This window comes from Ixodes scapularis, unplaced genomic scaffold, assembly GCF_016920785.2.
Source record: "Ixodes scapularis isolate PalLabHiFi unplaced genomic scaffold, ASM1692078v2 PGA_scaffold5__190_contigs__length_132052651, whole genome shotgun sequence".
Classification (NCBI taxonomy): domain Eukaryota; kingdom Metazoa; phylum Arthropoda; class Arachnida; order Ixodida; family Ixodidae; genus Ixodes; species Ixodes scapularis.
Genome location: NW_024609880.1, coordinates 22,133,187 through 22,153,164, shown reverse-complemented (window position 1 = coordinate 22,153,164; position 19,978 = coordinate 22,133,187). Strand labels below are relative to the sequence as shown.

The window sequence follows — 19,978 nt, the reverse complement described above, 5'->3', positions numbered from 1 at the left end:
ACACCAACATACATCGATAAAATAGTAGCCCAAATATTTTTATCCCAATATTTTTTTAATAGTATTTCCAGTAGTTTTTTCTTTCGCGAAGTTGTAGCATTGACAGTTCTGGTCCTCACCATGTTTTTCAAACCGAAAGTCTCTACTGGCAACAACGAAAAAGTCACGTGAGTGGAAGTCAGGGGTCCACTCTTTGGACTGTAGAATTAGTTCCGACCTGATTACAAGCAGTTATATGGTGCCAAATGAAGGCTTTGGGAGCTCGGTTCATCACCCGCGCTGCAACACGAAACAAATGCTCCGCTTAGTCCATGTTTTCGACTGCCTGCTCGACAGGCGAGCCTGCCTGCCATTGACGTCACGGCACTGAAACGCGCTGGTGTATTTGAACGTTGGTTTTGGCATCACTTTCATTTGTTGATTTCACAATAAGTATTTTGAATTTCACTATACTAAATAGCATACTCGAAATGGAAAACGGCTGGGGATTCGGTAAAATATAGTTAGTTGGGTAGGTCAAAAAATCGCAGGAATACCCCTTTATTAGCCGTTCACTTTCCTCGACGGTTCCAATGTATATTCACCAGCTTCGGCAAAGCTGGGATGAAACACATGGTTTCGTGACCTATATGCTTATAACACTGCTGTCCACGAGACCACGCAATAATCTTGCAAGGAAAATGAAGATTTTTTTTAAAGGGCATAGATCGGACAGCCATATTAAAAAAAATATTACCATGAAAATTAAAAAAAGAATTTCGAGCAATATTTAAGCCGTCAGACGCAACTTAGGAACAGAAGGTGATGGTAGCAGCCGGCTACGCCCCGCTCTCTGTCTAGAAGGTGCGCATATTTCTTATTGGCAGGAGACATAGATGACGTGTGAAAGGTTGGTTGCAAATTTTTGTCTCCATGCCGTAATAGCATTTTAATCGACTAATGTGTTTATGTTTGAGAAGCAAATATCAAGATACATTATATCCTGGACGTAGAACTTATCTGCACAGACCGCATTAATCTAGCGTAACCGGCTGTTTCGAAAAATGTATGTAAACCCTAAAAAACACCCAGTATAAGTATGCTAAAGCTCTAGATCGTAGAGTATCGTCAGAAGTTTTATGTTAATTTTAGAAAGAAAACACACTTTTATAATCATATGGCTCTCATATCGCCCCGTCACAAACGATATGCAACGTTTTCTGTTGTGCTAAATGTACGTGAGCCTGGTGACGCACCAAAATGCGCAACCTATGACAGTCACCCAATCTCAAAATTAGTCATGGGTCCTTTCAGTGGCAAGAAAATTAAAAAAAAAGCAAAGTTAGCAGTTTTTTTTTTTTTTAGTTTCGTTCTAGTGAACAGTTGGCTCAGCATATATAGTTTTTCAAAGGTTATTGAATTGTGACCCCTTTCCCTTGCAGGGTGTGAAATTAAATCGCCGAACAACATTAAAAACAAATATAACAACAAAAGCAACAACAACAAGAGTAAAAAGAAGAATTAAGTTAATACTAATCATAACAAAAGCTTTGTGTTCTTAGTGAATATTGGGCGACATCGCGGGCAGGTATAATGACATTAGTGTTCAGGAAAGGGATATATAATAATGGCGAGGATGATCATGATGTTGTCAGGGCGAATCGCCGTACGCTGTTTTAGGAAGAAAAACGCATTCGGTGGCGCAGTGTTTAAAGACACAGATAGCTTTTCCCATGCTTGTTCTCATCACCCTGGGAATTTTTAAGTACCTCACCTTCTAGGGTGTCATTGATGCAGGACCAGAACTCCAACTGGAACGAGACAAAAAGAAAAGTAACGATTAATTTTGAAGAAGTTATCATATTATCCTTTGTCATACTTGAAGCAATGATGATTTTCGTCATCTAATAGCGTACAATTCCTTAAAATAAAAGAGAATTGTAGTTTACAAGATAAAATAGCTGTAGTTTACACTTGAGAGCAGGGGATTTGCTCAACAAGAGTGCTTATGAAGTCGCAAAGAAAATGATTCCCCCCCTTAAATTTTCTTGACTTGTTTATTCACCAATGCTATTGCTAATTCTGCATAAGTATTTCATTTACGCGAAGGAATACGCTGCTTTCCAAGAGGCTGAACCTGCCAAATAATTTACTATTGCAGCTGCGCCCCTGCGTAATTGCTGGTCACTACCTCCCCGAAATATCGGGGGTAAAAACAGAGCACATAGAAGTTTATTTTTATTGAAACAAAACAGTCCTTCATACAATTCAAACCCATATTATGCCAAGTGAGTTCTTTTTTTTTTCAAACGAGGATTCAACAGGCATTTTATTACATGAACATGAAAACACACAAAGTAGACCGATCTCGCAGCCAGTTTCATTACGTTACCGATGCCGCCATGCATCATAAGAAGTGTTGTCTTTCTGCTCAAGCAATAACTCAATTAAAGTTAACTGTTGCGCCAGTTGGTTATTCAATACAAAATTATAGTACACAATACTAGTACAAGAGGGGACAATGGAACAGAGCAGAGCGTTACTCGGAACTGATGACGTATTTACTCATTGTAGCATGAAGGAAGGGAACGAAGTGAACTAAGTAAATAAATCTTGTGAATCGCTGACAAAAAAAAAAAAAAAGATCCCCAAGAAAAAATATGAAAATGAAAAAAAAAAAGAAGTGATTCGCTGCGTCTATTAGGGAGTTTTAGAATAGCGCACGCTAAAGCCTTGCGTACGCAAAGAATAGCGTCGTCGCCACTGCGCATGCTCCGAACGCAAACCAGGTTTTGCGCTTTGCGTGCGCAATTTTAGCGTGCGCTATTTCTCGGAAACAGCGTGCGTACGCAAAGAGTCTTTGCGCTTCTCCAAGGAGGATTCGTGATGAGAAGTTGTCTAAAGCCAAGACGAGCAGAGTTGAAAAAATTGCCGGCTTCCAGGGTTATGTCGGCGGCTGCTTTGGCGGCGTCGTAAGTGCGACGTCGGCGGCATCCTCGCGACTGGAATTTTCAATACGGGACGACATTGTACTCGGTTTGGCAGCGATCACCGGCAACTTGATGCTTGCGACGCGCGAACATTTCACGGCGAAGGAACGATGTGCGAAGGTCAGTACACGAGACCTCTCTTGCCGAGGCGACGCAAGCGGACACGACCGGTCAACCGCTCGCGTCGTGTTCTCATGTTTAAACAAATTAAAATGCTACTCTGGACCAGAAAACTCGTTTTCTTTTAAAGTTACATCATTCCGTGTGTGAAATAAAAATTTGACTATCTTGGTGGCGTCGCAAGCGCGAGATGCTTAGGCTTTTGCGTCGCGGCGGAGAAACGCTGTTCTAAAACTCCCCTGCGTCGCGTGCGCTAATACAAGCGCTAAATTTAGCGCTAGCGTGCGCTAAAATTGCGTACGTTATTCTAAAACTCCCTATTTACTTAGTCCACTTCGTTCACCTGTTTCAAGATACAAGCAGTAAATAATTGGGTTATGGGGATATTTATACAGCGTGTAGTTAGTTGGTCAGCCATTAAAGTTGCGACGAATCACACGCTGTAGATGAGTAATTTTGATAGTGCAGTACAACCGCTAGCCTGGGGTCTTTAACGTGCACCACGCAGTAGTGATACACGACCGCACGCCGGTACGATGCTCATCCAGATCGAAACGGGCAGGGGTGGGTGGGGCTCGAACCCAGGATCCCTGAGTTCTGCAGCGCGAGCTTTCGCTCCACGCGCGTCGAGCTGGGTGTGCGCTTTGGCCCACTCGGCCACCGATCCCCCCCAGTAAATAATCAGTTGTGAGTAGTCATAGCCTTCTGTATACTGACAAAGCCTGGCAGATCGTCACGAGACGCGGGCGCTGAGTGTGAAAAGGTAGAGCGGCAGACAACGGATGAGAGGAGAGTCATGTAACGGCCGCCCGCTGCGGCGAGACGCCGAAACACACTTTTCCCCAACGATGGAATGTCCGCTCGTGATCCTCGCGTTCTTCGCGTGTCCTCGTCGCTGCAAAAGCTGTGCGCTCGCTACCAGCGTCCCCGAGAAATGCTCTGTGCTACCAGATCCTCGCGCTCCAAATTTGGGACCGGGCACTCTATGCCTCAGTCATCGAGCTGCCAGGCTTTGTGAGTAGGGAGGAGGCTATGGAGTAGCGCTCTATCCTGTCGCATTGTTCTTGCCTGTCTTAGTCTTTTGCCCCATAATTTTGTAAAGAGCAATAACTCCCCTGAGGTTCTCTGCAAGTAGATCACGAGGCGACATGAGCTGTCTCCGTGAACTGGCGCCTGCTTCCCACGAACTACCGTTAGGGCGGCGTCACGGATGCGTGGAACGCTTAGTGGGACCGGTCTATTGACAGACACCCCAGGATAGTGCTATCAGGATGCTCCCACGCCAAGCAAGGCGGAGTTTTAGCGAAGTTTGCTTGAAAGTCAGGCACCACTCTAAACACGCGTATTAAGGCGAACTTGAAAGTTTCAGAGCTAGCTTCCGGTGCAAGTAATGGTCTATGAGAGCGCAGATTTCGCTAGGCGTTTGAAAAAGCTCCTTATTTTTTTGTGCAACTACACTGCCTTTCATACTTAAACTGGCCGTGCAACAATATTCGGTTGGAATATTTTGTTACTTTACACGAGCTTACTAACACTAGTGTGACCCAAGTATACTCGAACGCAACGCCACTGGCCAAGAAATTCTTTGTTGCGGTATAATTTCAAGGACAAAGGCTAGGGTTTTCTTGTAATTTCTCCTTCGCAAAACTTGACAACGTAGCTGGGGGTCGCAGTCCTCCCCCCCCCCCCCCCCCCCGCCCCCCGGTGACAATATTTGAATTTGGCTCATTAGATCAAACCAGAGCATTGCCTGACCAGGGGTCGTGATAATCGATAGCTCGAGAAGTATTCGGGTAGTGGCTAGTGTGCAATCTCTGCAATGACGGCAATAGCCGAACCGTAACAATGTCTGGAACTCAGGACGTGTCCTGTGCCTTGCCAACTCAAGCGCGTGGCTCTGATCAACATCGGCGGCATATAATCGCTTTCACATCACGTGGCCACCTGTTCTCGCTGCGAGTAGAGGGGGTGAACGCTGCTCGTTTTTGTTTTAATTGTTCTTTGCGAATTCTCTTCCGTGTGTTGAAAAACGAACGCTTGTTTCATAGGTTTCAACACGAGGGATTGGCTGACAGCGGTATATGCGAAAAGTAGAAAAAATTGTTGCATCCCCCCTTTAAGTGTTACAGAAACAAAGTCGGCCAGCGAGAAGCGCAATGCGTGTCGCACTCGTGACGTCAATAGTTCTCGCACGGTCAAGGGTACTGCAGTACGTCAACTCGTGACAGTCTCGCCTTGTAGTAATATCCGTGCACTGTACGCCCTATGGCCTATACATAGCTTGTCCGTAACATCATTTGCGGCCATGCAAGTATTTTATGTGCCACGAGTGTTCGCTTCACCGTGTGTGTTTCCACCGCAGAATTAGTGGCTCGAGGGGACCTGCAAGTCGAAGTAACCGTCAGTACCCAGCAATGGCGTATGGTTGGACGGAGAGAGGTCCCCGCATTCTCAGACCAAGCTCCTATTTTACGTCCGCAAAGAACGCCGATCTCGATGGCGTGGAATGCACGTTCCAGAAGCACAGCTCCCGATGGTTGAACCATGCAGAAAGGCAGCGGTGGCTGCAAACTACCTTTGTTGTTCGTGAGGCTCGCAAAACATATATACGTATATTCTGCCGTGTTCTGGTTATTGCGTCACCCTCCGTTACAGCCGCTTACATCAAAGTGCAATAGCGAGTTACCGAAACAATCGCGCTTCGTGTGCTGTGTAGGGACCATCACAAGGAACAACCGTAAGTCAGTGGGTGTTGCGATTGCTATATACAAAAGCAGGCGCCACCGTAGGCACACACGCTCGTTAGAAAATAAAGAGGTGCAATGCACGGGGCTGGTGGCGCGGGCAGTTCAGCATGCGCCTGGAACACCATCGGACGAGGCCAGACTCGGTCTTTATCATTGCCTCGTAACAACTGGCGACCAGAATTTTCGTACGTTTCGTTTCGTACGAAGCATTACTACTAAAGCCCCTTTATGTTTCAAAAGTAGCACAAGGCGCGTCGATGCACGAGGCACGTGCGACGTGCAGCTCTTGGGAAGATCATGGCAGAACAGCGCAGCACTGAGCTACAGTGTACTAGAATACTTGTAATGTAACTGAGCTAGATTTCAGACGCCATGTTCTTCCCAGAAGTGGCGCGTGGCACGTGTCTCGAGCATTTCCGCAACAATGAATGCCGGCATTTTTCCCAGGATAGAGGGGCTTTAGTTACAACCAGTTAGAGAAGTAGCTAGGCACGCGCAATGTGAGGGACTGGTGTGCCGTCTCAGGCAAAAAAGAACAGTGATTTGTGAACGGGCATAATATACCTATTACTATATTACTCAAGCATCAAGGAGAACGCAGGGAATGGTGTTCAACGCGCAGCACATGCTGGCCTCAGCAGTAGTAACTTTTTAAAAACAAATACCCATAACAAATGGTATCTTGAACGCGCGTTCGTCAACGCTCTATTTTGGTTATTTACTTAGAATTTTTTATACGGGGAAAGCGTGCGCGTGATGCGCGTGGAACACCAATCCCTGCATTCTCCTTGATGCTTGGGTAATCTAGCAATTGGTCTTCACACATGCAGTGGAGCGCTACAAGCGTAGCGCTGACCTTGCGATCAGCGCGTGCTGACGGGAGCGTTCACCAGCTTTGTATCGCACCGTCAAAACTGATGCTCACGGCAGACGATAAGTGACTGACGACACGTGACCAGAGCTGCACCAGCGCCACGACCAGTGCTTCGCTGCATGTGACAACCGGCCTTTACTCTCGGGCTTACTTTCACACAGCCAAGAATATAGGAGGTATTCACTGGACGCCATATTTGAGGGCGATGTTTAGAGCGCATGCTCAGAACGCTCACATAAATAGCCTGCTAAGACCGGCAACTTTGATGGTGCTAAATGCACGCTCCAAAAGGAGTGCGGAAGCTCGCCGTCAGCAGGCGCTCAGCAGCAGCGCACACTAGGGTGCCTACATGTCTGTCTGTCTCAGGGTGAAGACATCCATTGTTGCCCTGAATGTGAGAGCGCGTGACGTTCTCCCGCACTTGGTGCGTGACTTGGGCGGTAAAATGGCGCGTATGCATTAGCCAAAGCTAAGCGCTCGAGCTGCGTGATACCGGATTGCGCGCCACTTCAAAATGCATAAAAAAACGATTGGGCGGAAAAATGGCTGAGATGTCACCACTCAAGCAAAAGCGCGCGTGTGTATGGAGGCACTCTAGCGCACACGGATATGGCAACCAGTGAATAATCCCTATACATAGATTGCCTAGGTGTGACGTCATTCGCGGCCATGCCAGTATTTTATGCGCCACGAGCTTTCGCTTCGCCTTGTTAGTTTCACACCGCAGAAGTCGTAGTTCGAAGAAACCAGTAACTGGAAATAACCGTCAGTACCCAGCAATTGGCGACGTGAGCTATCGAAAGTGTCGCTGTGGTCGGCCCACCACAATTGGCCGAATGCTGACGATGACGTCAGGAAAGGATGTCTCATCGACGGAAATAAGAGGAATGTAAGAACTTCAATGTTGACGGTGTTGGCAGTGTTGCTTTGAGATCGCTATGATTTCAGGCTTCCACCATGCCCTTTACAAACACCACCGAACTTGTTGTTCACAAGGTAATGACGTCACGAAAGGTAATCGAACGAGGGCGTCACCGAAACATCTCGCCGCTAATAGCGACACTTGCATAGCGGCGAGATGTTTTGGTGGCGCCCTCCTATGGTTCCCCCTTGTGACGTCATTACCTTGCAAACAAGAAGTTCGATGGTGTTGGTAAATAGCATGGTGGAAGCTTGAAATCATTGAGCTCTTGAAGCAACACTGCCCACACCGTCAAAATTAAAGTTCTTTCATTCCTCTTATTTCCGTCGATGATAAATCCCCTTTCCTACGTCATAGTCAGCGTTCGGCCAATCGTGGAAGGCCGACCACAGCGACGCTTTCGGTCGCGCACGGGGCTAATAGGAAGCGTTCACTGGGCGCCATATTTGTGGGTGCTGTTTAGAGCGCATGCTCAGAACGAGCTCACATCAATAAGCTGCTAAGACCGGCACTCTTGATGGTGCGGAATGAACGTTGCAAAATAACTGTGGAAGCTCGCCATCAGCACGCGCTCAGAATTCACGCGCACAGCTATGGCCGCCAGTGAATACTCCCTATAGGAAGTATTCACTGGCGGCCATAGCTGTGTGCGCGAATGCTGAGCGCGTGCTGATGGCGAGCTTCCACAGTTATTTGGTAACGTGCATTCCACACCCTCAAGATTGCCGGTCTTAGCAGCCTATTAATGTGGGCTCGATCGTTCTGAGCATGCGCTCTAGACAACACCCACAAATATGGCGCCCAGTGAATACTCCTTATAATTTTTTTTTATAGTCATCTCCGCCTTTCAATCTGGAGCATGGACAAGACCTTCCCCTGGATCGTGGCCGGAGATTTTACATTTCAACTCGAAAGCGAAGAAATAAAAGCACACACGCTACTGAATCGACACAGTGACCCGAACTGTTTCAGTTTGTTATTTTTTCTTATTCTATGCAGCTGTCTGAACACTTATTTTGGGCCATATTGAACCGAAAACCGACGAAAAACGCTTCATACCTCATTGTAGAATTGGTCACCGCGTGTCTGTCGACACGCGGTTGCCTCCTGAGCATGTCGTAGACGCGATGCACATCCCTGTCAGCCGTTTCGGCACTAAATGAGAAGCCCACAATACACACCACAGCAAATGTGGAGGGCAGAAACAAACCAAGCGCGAAACGAAGAACAGACAAAGCTTGGTACTGCTAGCTTCGTTTTGAATGCTGTGACGTAGTTGTGACGTGGGTCTCGTCAAGCTTTCGGGTGTTTGCCGCTCGGGGCGAGTCGCAGATCCACTAACGATGACGTCATGCGCAGGCCTTGTCTTCTAAGGGGCACTGGTTCGGCGCTTTTCTCGTCTACGTCTTGGACTCGTCCTTGTCCTCGGCGTTTCGGCCTTTATTATGGACGAAGCGTCCGAGTCGGCCCGTGCGTGCATCGAAGCAGCACCAGAAATCCCCTCCCTGGGACTTAGCGGAAAGGTCCACTGGGAGCAGTGGGCGGGAATCGGCGTGTCTCCGTTGGTTTCAAGCGTTTCTGATTTAGGAGAAACGATCGAGGATTTGATGTGGAAAAGTACAAACACATCCCCGTATAACTAAGCGCATCTCCGTTCGCCACGGGGTGAGCTTCTTAAAGCCCCAATCACGCTGCTCTACATCGTACACGGTGTTCGCTGCATATATACTTCTCTGGGGACTTCCCTCAGGTATTCTCGTAGCATGTTTGCTACATCTATGCTTAGGGCACGTTTGCCGACACTAAAAAAAAATTCAACCAACGTGACAGGAGCATCATGCCTCAGACGGTGTCTACATGATGTACTGCAGCTTTACGGGTGATATTTTCGCGCTCTCATCACAGCAGCTTTTAATGCCAGCAGTCTCCCTGTCTTTCTCTCGTGGATATTGTGCTTCTTCCGTATGATACGCTTTCCTTATATTTCATTCCCCCCCCACACACACACAGACACACAAAAAAAACTATTTTATCAAATTGCGAATAAGAATGCAAATTCTTCATTATTCGGGAGTTATGACTCGAAAAAAAAATCAAATGTATTTACACATGATGTTCCGTGTGCGCGCTCTTTCTTTTCGGCGTATTCATTGGGCTGCCTCTCTTTCCGCGTTTGTTGTCCAAAACAAAAAAAGAGCAGCGCGAAGAAGATCTCTCGTCTCTATTTTAGAATCCCGGGTCTCACCCGAGACGCTGCCCTGTTTATTATGTCGCCGCTTATTCTATTTCGTCTCACAAACTCCTCGGCTCCCCGGGACAGCGAAGACCAGTTCCAGAGAACCGGAAGATTCTAAGGATTGTTTGTTTACGGTTCCGGGGTCCCTCTTCCATTTTCGCTGGCCTGCCGCGCTCAATCACCATCGTTTTGGTTTCGCTCCAGAACAGGGAACGAAGAAGCATCGTTGTATACGTTCCTCCAAAACAGGAACGAAAGTCTGTCCTCGTTCCTTCCCAATCTTGTAAAGAGTTCCCGTTACAAGCTTCAGGGGTTCAAAAAGGAACGCGTTCCTGTTAAATTTCGGGGCTTGAAACGTGTCGTTAATTTAACGTTGCATTTGCGCATTTAAATAAAATACTGTACCGGATAATCGGTACATCCCGTACGAAAATGTCATAGATGGCCCTGATATATTTTATAAACGACCATATATGATAATATAAGGAGTCAAATATGGCCATATACTTCCATATATATGGGCGAATACGGCCAGATGTCGCCATGTAAGTGGGCAAATACTGGCCTGTATGGCCATATAAGTGCGTAAGTACGGCCATATGTCCCCATATTCGCGTGGAAGTACGGCCATATATTGCGGTATAAAAGGTCAAATACTGCCATATATAGACCCTTTCTTCAAGGGCGCCGCCATATTGAATTGTCGTTACTTCCAGTATGGGCGAAAACATTGTTTTGCCGTCGCCACGCTAGTAGAAGACACTTGGGATATAAGCGAAACCGTCGCATATTATCGTTTTGCCTCCCCTTTATTTTTTGACTACAGACAGGTTGAAACGTTTTCGTATTTCTTCGTTGCCCATACGGGATACGCCTATTAGGTGGCTGGGGACGAGAGTATACAGAAAAGGTCTATAGCCCGTTCTCGACATATATGGGCAAAAATATATCACCTGATAATGATATATGGGCCCGTTTCAGTCGTTCAAGCAAAAAGTTATATGTTCTCGCGAAGTTGTTAACATTCTTAAAGTGAAGTTATTCCAAATATTCGGACCAAATAATAAATTACGCATTTTGAAGATTGAAAGACAAATGAAATTTGGTTGCATATTTGACGTGTGACAATATCACAAAGTGCATAACATCGGAAAGCGAGTTAATCACATAATGGATTTTAGATCGCAGCTCTTAGGCGCCCGTTTCCGCAATAAGTGGTGTCGGCGTCGCCGTCGGCATTGGTGTAACCGCCCCGCTAAATTTAGCGGGAAATTCAATTGGTGTTTATGTAACATGACGTCAATTTTGCCGCTAAATCTAGCAGCGAAACTAATTTTGTTCACGTTTTCACGCTAAGTTTAGCGGGGAAACGTGAACCGTTAGCTTACTGAAGATGCAAGAAGCTACTTCGGCGTCGCAAATCCTTTTCCCTTCGAACGGCTGCGAAGCCGTTGCGCTCGGAGTACCCTACGCTGCATCTTTCAAAAACCGTTCGCGCTGCTTCGCAACCTTCCATTGCGAGCGTCGGCGATTCATCTTGTGTTGAAAGTCGGAAGATATGCTGTCCGCAGTGTCTTTTATGTGTAACTCTTTTGTAAAAAAATATGAAGTTTAAAAACGCGAACTTAACAGTGTACATATAATTTTAAATTTATTGGGAAAAAATATATATATAATTATTTATCTATTTATTTGTGGAAATCGTGCGCAAAAAATAGTCACGCTTAGTTTTTTATTTAAAATTATTATGTGGTTTATACGGCGTAAAACATAGTATCTTTAAACGTGCATCATTTTGGGTCACTTTAGGGCTGGACAGATTCTTTGGAAGTTCAAAAGCTGGACTTCATAGAGCTGTCCTGTTCCCTCGGTATTGACAGAAGGGTAGACGCTATGCGTGTTTTAGGCCAATCGTGTCTCCGGTTAGGGTCACGTGCCTACGGTCTAGAAGCTGGTGCTAAGGCAGAACACGGCCCCTGCCTCAACCCAAGGCCAAACATAGCGTTCACTGCGCTATCAACCTTGGGTACAAGTGACAAATCCTCTCGTTGTGGGCATTGTTGGGATCAGGACCAGGTTCTAGTTGGGATGCCCCAGAAGATAAGCTTATTTTGTGTGCACTCCCGTTTTGGACTTTTCTTCTCTCCTTTTCTATCTCGACCTAAGCTGAAAGCATGGTAGAACGTGCGCACTTGCCGAGCCAATCAGCCGTAGACCTTTTATCGCTTGACTCCGCCGTCTGTGCGCGGGAAATGGCACAAGCGTGGTCGCGTGGTGTGACGGATGACGCATCAGCCGTTGGCAATCTCGGAATGCCTGCTGCCGGACCTAGTTTGGCGTGTGTTGGGCCCTGCGTGGCTGCTTCGGATTGTGCTTCTGTAGTAAATTCGAAAAGTCCTACATGTATATCGGCAACAAGCGTTTTTTTCAAAGAAGCTCAATGATTGTTTGTGATGCGTTTAGTGTTCGGTTCCACAAATGACAACTTGTGCTACGTGGTGGTAGCCCCTTTCGTGTAACCGCGCTGTCCGTTTCGTGAAACTCTCTTGAATGCCGTGTGCACGTCTTTCTAAGTGATGCCTCGAGGTACAAAGAGCCGATGCCTCTTTTTACTACTTTAGATTTAGAAGAGATAAACGAGAACATATCAAATAATAATAAATATTACTAAATAAATACTAATAACAAACAAATAAATACATAAATACCCTTGTTTGAGCGTGGTTCTTACATCCAACATCTGTGGTCTCACATAATCTTCAGCCGAAGGTCCAAGGACTGTATTGGCTCGTGTACTGGCTCTTTATGCGCAAACCTCAGACCTTCGCCGTTCGACCTAAACACGTCAAGTACGTCTGTGACCTCACACCTAGACACGCCAGCCGTTTTACTAAGCACTAGAAAGTCATCCAAACTCCTGAAAATATCGAATTGGTTCACGTCGTGCAGTTTCTCAGAAATATTTCTTTCTGATATATTCCTTTCAAAAAAATATTGGACACTGTCGCTGCCACGCATGAACTAATGCAAACTACTCCTTTTTGCAAAAACTACTCTTTTTTGCACAAACAGATCTACCTCAAAAGACACAAATATGCTTTTTAGGTAAAATGTCAGGGGTTCCAAAAAGTGGTCAGCATGCCTTAAAGGGGAAGAGAAACGAAATTCCAGCGTTCATTTTTTAGCTTTAATATGTTGCATGTTGCAGCATGACTTCGAAAATACCAGTCTTTCGTTGAAAGGCACAAGCAAACTAATTTTAAAGCTAATTAAACGATCTTCCCATGTGCACCTGGTGGATGCATGTCGAGCCCATTTGGGAGGTAATCTAGCAAAGTTGGGGAACTTGCTACAGAGTCATGACGTAGCAAGCACCATCGGAGCAGCGCCGCTCTTTGGCATTTCAACATTTTCCTCCTTAGCTTTCCTCCCGCGCATATTGTACCAAACAGTCCAAGAAGACGGAAAGGAAGGACTCCCCTCTTTCTCGGACCTTCGTTTGTGCACCCGGATACAGCCATCCTCGTATTAGAAGATTAGCCTGTCGCTCAAATAAAAAGTTGCGTTTCCCACCCTGTTCAGCCCTAAGCTGACAGTGTTGTGGAAGCTACGTGTTCCTTGGTTCAGCCACACGCTCGTCACCCCACGGGTACTTCGAACGGCTCGGTTGTAACGCGTTGAAGCTAGGGAGCCTTCATGTGCGCTTTGCTAGGGTGATGCCACCTTTCGTAATACCGCTCGCCGACAAACCAGCAGCCATTTTGGTTCTTGGTGATAATCCGTGGGGCTTATAATCCTCCCGGAAACAAGCACTTTATCTCACAAGTTCGGAGCAGCGTTGTGGAACCTACGGAGGGAGGATTAGCATTTCCCCCCTCGGATGGGAGGACCGATGGAGACAAAGGCCACTTTCTGGCGCACGGGGAAACAATGAGAGGAACAAAATGGCGGTGGAAGAAAGTGTGGGAAAGGGAAACAGGCAGTTGGCATCGCTCTATGCGAAGCGCACATGAGGGCACCCTAGTTGAAGCTATTGACACCACCACAACGCTGACAACGCCACCAGCGGCAAAGCTCATAGCCACGCCAGCACTGCTACGTCACGAATGCGGGGAATCTTTTCTTTCTGTTTTTGTTTGCGCCGGATATCCCATGACGCATCGCTCTCTCCGTTCGCTTCTCTTCGAGCGCTTGCTCGAGTGCACCGTTTGGAAGAAAAAATCTACCAGTCGTTCAAAATACAAACGCGCAATTATCATTTACGGTTATTATCCGTCATGCTTGACTCATTTCCGAACGAAATTTGAATATTTCAATTTTTGTTTCCGTACCCCGTTAAGAGGCTTGAAACTGTACACTGTAAGCAAAAAGGGTGTATATGGCTAGTGTTTGTCAAAAAGTCTAATAGAAGAGAGACACGAATAGTAAAGTTATTAATATGAATAAGGAATAGAAGAGGACCTAATGCTGAACTTTGTTGGACACGGGAGTTAACATGTGAAGATGAAGAATCAGTTCTGCTGACGTGAACTAATTGAACGTGGTTAGTTAGAAAGGGTTAGATTCAAACGAGACCGTACGGGAATTTGTTGAGGCTACGAAGTTTATGAAGAACGAAGTAAATAACCTTATCAAAAAGATTTTTAAAAAAAATCAAGAAATATGCAACCAGCTCGAAATTCTGGTAAATAATGGCGTTAAGATTATGGCTAAACGAAATATAATATATAAAACTTTAAATATTATATAAAAACACAAGATGATGCTGACGCTATTTACAAACAAGTCGACCTTTGCCTACACTGGGTGTGAGTACTGCTCTTGCGCAGAAACTGGATTTGTGTTTAGTGAAACCTCCGCGCATGCGCCGAACCAGCAACAGCGTGTTGGTGGATACAGGGAAGTCTGAACTTTTTTTGTTTAAAACCAGACAAGTAAGTTGAACCACACACACAAAAAAGAAAATGAACGGACAGAATTGAAAAAAAAAAAAGCTGCCTTAGCCGCCGACTGGGCATTTTCTCTTTTGTGACAAGGTTTGGGTGTGAAAGGCTCCTGCACTCTTTATACACGCAGACATTCGTTTCTTAAGTGTTGCGGTTCGACTGTTCCGTTTCTCCGCTTTGTAATGTACATCACATCCGCGTTAATATACGTCAACACAAAAGAAACAAATGCTTTTAAGCTGCGCGACAAACTGGTGCCTGGTGCGCTCGTCAGGTTCGTTTGCGTGACATCCGCACTTGTGACTAAATGCACGAAAAAATTGCCCAGCAGTGTAGTTTAGAAAACCAAATAATGAAGTGTAGACTGCGCCGCGTCCGTGTCGGCCATTGTGTGTGTGTGTTGTTTTGTGACGAGAGGGTTGGATTAACAATCATTGTCAGTCGAACAGGCAAGATTCTGAAAATCAAAACAGTTCCTAAGCACACTGTTGTAATATGGCGATCGGTGACCATATAAATGCAGCCATTATCTCAATTTCGACGCAATTCCCGCTCTTTTCTCGATTGAGCAAAAGTGCCAAGGAAAAGGACACTAATCACTCAAGTTCAAAGGAGTAGCCGGCGCTGCTATGGCAGCAGCGAATGTCTCCTTTATATTTTTTTATCAGTTATAAAGAAAGAAAGTCAGAGTAGCGCACGATAAAAAATGGTTAAGCGACGCGTGCTGCGCCATTTATTAAGCCTACCCGGATGCTTCTAATTCCATTAAAGCAGGCACACGTGTTTACATACATACTCTTACATATTTAGAGAACATTGAAGCGCGCACATTTCTTGTATGACGGTCCTGTCAGATTGGGGATCCCAAAACTGTCTGTGTTTGAAGCATGTTCGACAGCGGTGTACGACGACCACACACCTAATCACAGCTGCCCCTGTTTACAGTTATTGTCAACCCGGAACGCTATAGGAGATCAGATCATAAGTGTACCTGGTGCAGCAAACACGTCAATCGAAACTACAGCACCGTCTGCGACTCAAGCGAGACGGGAAAACGAACTGCTATAGGGACTTTCTTTAGTAGGGCAGCGGTGCATGGCATTCACGCATCTTATCACAACTGCCCCTGCTTGCGGGTGAGAAATCGGTGGAGTCTGTTCTAAAATTTTTATTAACCTCTTTTACTTGCCCACTGCTGCTGCAGACTGCAAAATATGTGGCCTTCATTTCTACGGTGTATCGACCTGCTTCTTTTATTTTTTTTTTTTTGTGCTTCAACTTTATAAAACGAATAAGGAGGCAAAATAAACCACTAAGAGGTCTGAACGCATGCGTGCGTCATGAGATTAAAACCTAAGGGAGTGTAAACCTTTGTAGTGAGGCAAACGATGGCCTCTAGGATGTAGATGACGATTTTAAAGAACTGCTTTCGAAAATACAGCACCCAACAAGATGCGACCAGATAATGAAACTGAAAATTGCGGGCTAACCAGCAGGCTCAAGGTAGAAGAGCAGTACCTAAGGGTAAAAAAACCTTAAAGGGATGGTGAACCGAAATTTGGGCTGACCGATCCAAACCATAATTTTTTTTTATTATACGAAACGATTGAAAATGATGCAAGGTTATTACCCTCAAAATCGGAAACTCGACAGCTCAGTATTTGAGAGGTAAAAAAAAACAATTTCCAAAAGACGAATTTGAAGTTCCCGCGCGATCCGCGCAAGTGCAGTGACGTCAAAGATTGAGTCGTCCTGCAACTCGAGTTTCTCTCACCCCCCTGCGTCGTGTCGCCTGTGTCCCGCGATCAACCGCTCTTTGCGTGTCGCCTATCGCTTTGAGCAGATGGCGCTTCACTTTCGAGTTTGAAGTTCTTTTAAAGATCTTTTAGCGATCTGAAATTCTTTGAAACAGTATTAGGTCGAAGAGAACGCTCAGTGGACTTTTGTGAGCGACGTGAGGGACTACGTCGCGCCGGTTCTGCGTGAAAGGCTGCCCCGGCGCAGTCACAGATGAAACAATGGTATACAAACACCATACCCAGTTGTTTTGACCGTTCGACGATTTCCTTTTCGAAGTCTGAGAGGTCGTCAGGCACCTAAAAAAATAATTTCGTCCGGTTCTACGACTCACCGATCATCTTTAGTGCTGCATGCGTCGAGCGCCGCCATGTTTTCCAAGCGAGGATAAAAAGCAAGGAGGTAACACCACCCCAGACTCCGATCTTCAGTATTTCAAACAGAAGGGCCGTAACGCGTTCGCAATTGCGTTAAAAAAGAAAAAAAAAAACGTTTTGCAAATGCCTTTATTAAATAGTATAAAATGTGGCTTACAAAGCTTCTAAATATCATATACTGTTACGTCACACAAAAAGAAGCGAGGAGGTGAGGAGCGAAAAAGAAGGGTGCAAAAAATGAAAAAAATGGGCGCCCGTGGAAAAAAAGAATTTTTTATCACTCTCTGGTATTTTTTTCCGTGTTTATGACTACAACTTGCATGGTTTTTGACAACAAAAGCAAACACGATCTTTGGGGAGTCAGTGCCCATTCTAAAATCAAAGGAGCCCTGTGGAAGAGCGTCCCACTGCCTTTTTCGAGGAGATTGGTGAGTTAAAGGATGCGTCCATTAGCGACGCAGATGTTGGCATCTGTCAGTGTGCCAACGCAAAAACAGACTGAAAAAAAAAAAAAAAAACACACACACACACAAAAAACCCCATGATAGTACGGTTCGCACAACACAACGAAGGAAACACGCTGATGGAAAATTTAAAAAAAAAGAAACGTATGAAGACATCAGATAATGGCGTTGACGCGGCGGCATCTCCGGTGTGTGTAAACGAGCATCTCCCAAGACAAAACAAAAATCTGGAGGATCGCTGGAAAGCGTGAAGAGGGATGGAAATTCCTCCGGTCACCGGGGGGAAGGGTGTGTGCGCGGAATAAATCTTCACTTACTATCAGGATCGCGGGCTCCGAGGATGTTGAAGAAATGACACCGTAAATTGATATCGTGGCGTTGTTATTTTTGCAGAATTAATATTTATGGGTGACACTTACCCGTCAGAATGTCTGTACCTTTATGATCCTTGCTTGGCGCTACATATTGTTGCTTGCAAGGTAATTTTTTTTTTGCGCTTATTTCAACACGACGAGTATAGGACACGAAGAGGATTTAAAAAGAAAAATACTTTAGAATATTTTAGAGATAGAAACATTTTTGAATAATTGTGAATTCTTTTTAATGCCCTACTTTTTTCGGAATCTTGGGTCTCCGAAAATGACGTGCCTTTTTACTTTCACGGTTATAAACGTGCTTGTCTAGGCAGAGAAAATAAAGAGGTGGTGTTGTTGTCATATACACGAAAAATAATATTTTATGGTGCGTTGTTGACGATTATTCAGTGATCAAATCTGTCCTCGAGTACCTTACTGTTCATGCAGGAAATTATATTATGTTTGTTATATATAGACCTCCTGCTGGCGGTAAGCTTGATGTGCTTTGTTTTTTATACTATTTGCTCGGTTTTCTGCACTTAACCTCCAAATAATTTTGGTTATAAAAATATAAATATTTAGACACTTCAATGTGATAATTACGGAAGAGAAATGAATATCCTGATCTTAACCAGCTGTGGTTGTCTAAATATTGTGAACCTGCCTACGAGAGTGACATAGGAAACTTCTAGTTAATAGATATCTGCATAACTAAACTAAACGCCAGAGATGTTACCTTTGGAGTATTTAAACAACATATCAGTGACCATATGCCCATATGCTTCCTGAACCCATTCCTTTGTATAAGAAAAAAAAAAAAAAAAAAAACATGAACCAGAAAATTACGTAAAGATGATAAAAAATAAACCACAAATCACTGGAACGCTTTCGTGTAATGTAGACCGAACAGACTTTGACAACATCTTGGAAAGTGACCCTAATCTTGCGTATACACGTTTTTCAAGAAAATTTACGCATTTTACGACAGTGCTTTTCTACTCATTCAAGCAAAGAGACTTAGAAATAGAGTAAGAAAACAATGAATTGTACTAGCAACGTATGCAAACAAATTAGTACAAACATAAGATGTATCATAATTTTGCTAAATATGAGACGAAAATATTATCGTTGAATATAAGAAGACACGAATCACATTATACTCTGATCTTATATGGAAGCAAAAGCTGAATATTATCAGAACCTGTTTTCTAGAGTCTACAACGACGCATAAATGATGTTAGAAGCTTTACGCTCTATCACTGGCAGAATCAAAATCTGCCCAAAAGTGCAAAATACAACTACCGACAGCAGAAACTTGAGCGGACAGGAGATGTCGAATTTAATGAATACGTATTTTGTACAAGCTGGCTCACCACAATTCACGGGTGTGCACCGCAGTCCCGTGTCAGAATAGTCACCACTTTATTATTAAACGCGATAATTTTACTGCTCACCACACAATTCAATGAAGAGTGACTAATTAATCAATGAAAAACTAACGCTGCCGCTGGCTTTGACGACTTTAAACCAGCACCCGTGAGATATGTTTCAAATCAAATATGGAATTGTTAAGGTACCAATGCAGGCGGGTTGGTTCATGAATTAATAAATTAAAAGCAGCGCTCAAAAAGACTGGAAAAACAAAGGACGAGGGCTGAACTATCAACTGAACATTTATTGAAAAAAAAAAACAAAAAAAAAAAAAACAGCATGAACAAGAAACTACCCTAAAATTAGACAACACCGTTCAGCAATGACGTGTCGCTCACCAGGCTTTGATAAAATCTATTTGTTTTTTCTTCCTTGTGTAAGCAAATTGAAAGCTGGTTTACGTAATACCTCGCCCCTGTTTTGTTTTTCTTGCATGTTCCTCCAGCACCTATTTTTCCACTTTTGCACGCCCCCTGCCCATAAGTTCAAGGGCAGCTCCATAGGTTTAATGCTTACCTACGAACTTGACGACGGTCAGGTTAGTACCTGCAGGTTTTGGACTTGACGCTACAATTTACCGGGCATCACGTGTTTTGGTGCTACAATCCTGCTGGAAACACATGCAAGTGCTGGAAACAGATGCAATATAAAAAAAAAAAAGCAGGCGCTTGGCACTGCGTACGCCATCCTAAAATTTACATACATACATGGAATAGAGATATATTTTATCGGTGCCTGG

At 44.7% G+C, this 19,978-nt stretch overlaps 1 protein-coding gene across 1 annotated transcript in view; it reads right to left on the bottom strand.

The window, feature by feature from the left end:
- Nucleotides 1-19,978, bottom strand: part of LOC8050492 (reversion-inducing cysteine-rich protein with Kazal motifs) — a 231,124-nt gene that overhangs the window by 98,859 nt on the left and 112,287 nt on the right. The window contains exon 4 of the mRNA XM_040502511.2: nucleotides 1,754-1,790. Coding sequence (XP_040358445.1) covers nucleotides 1,754-1,790 — 37 coding nt within the window. The remainder of the gene's footprint in view (nucleotides 1-1,753; nucleotides 1,791-19,978) is intronic.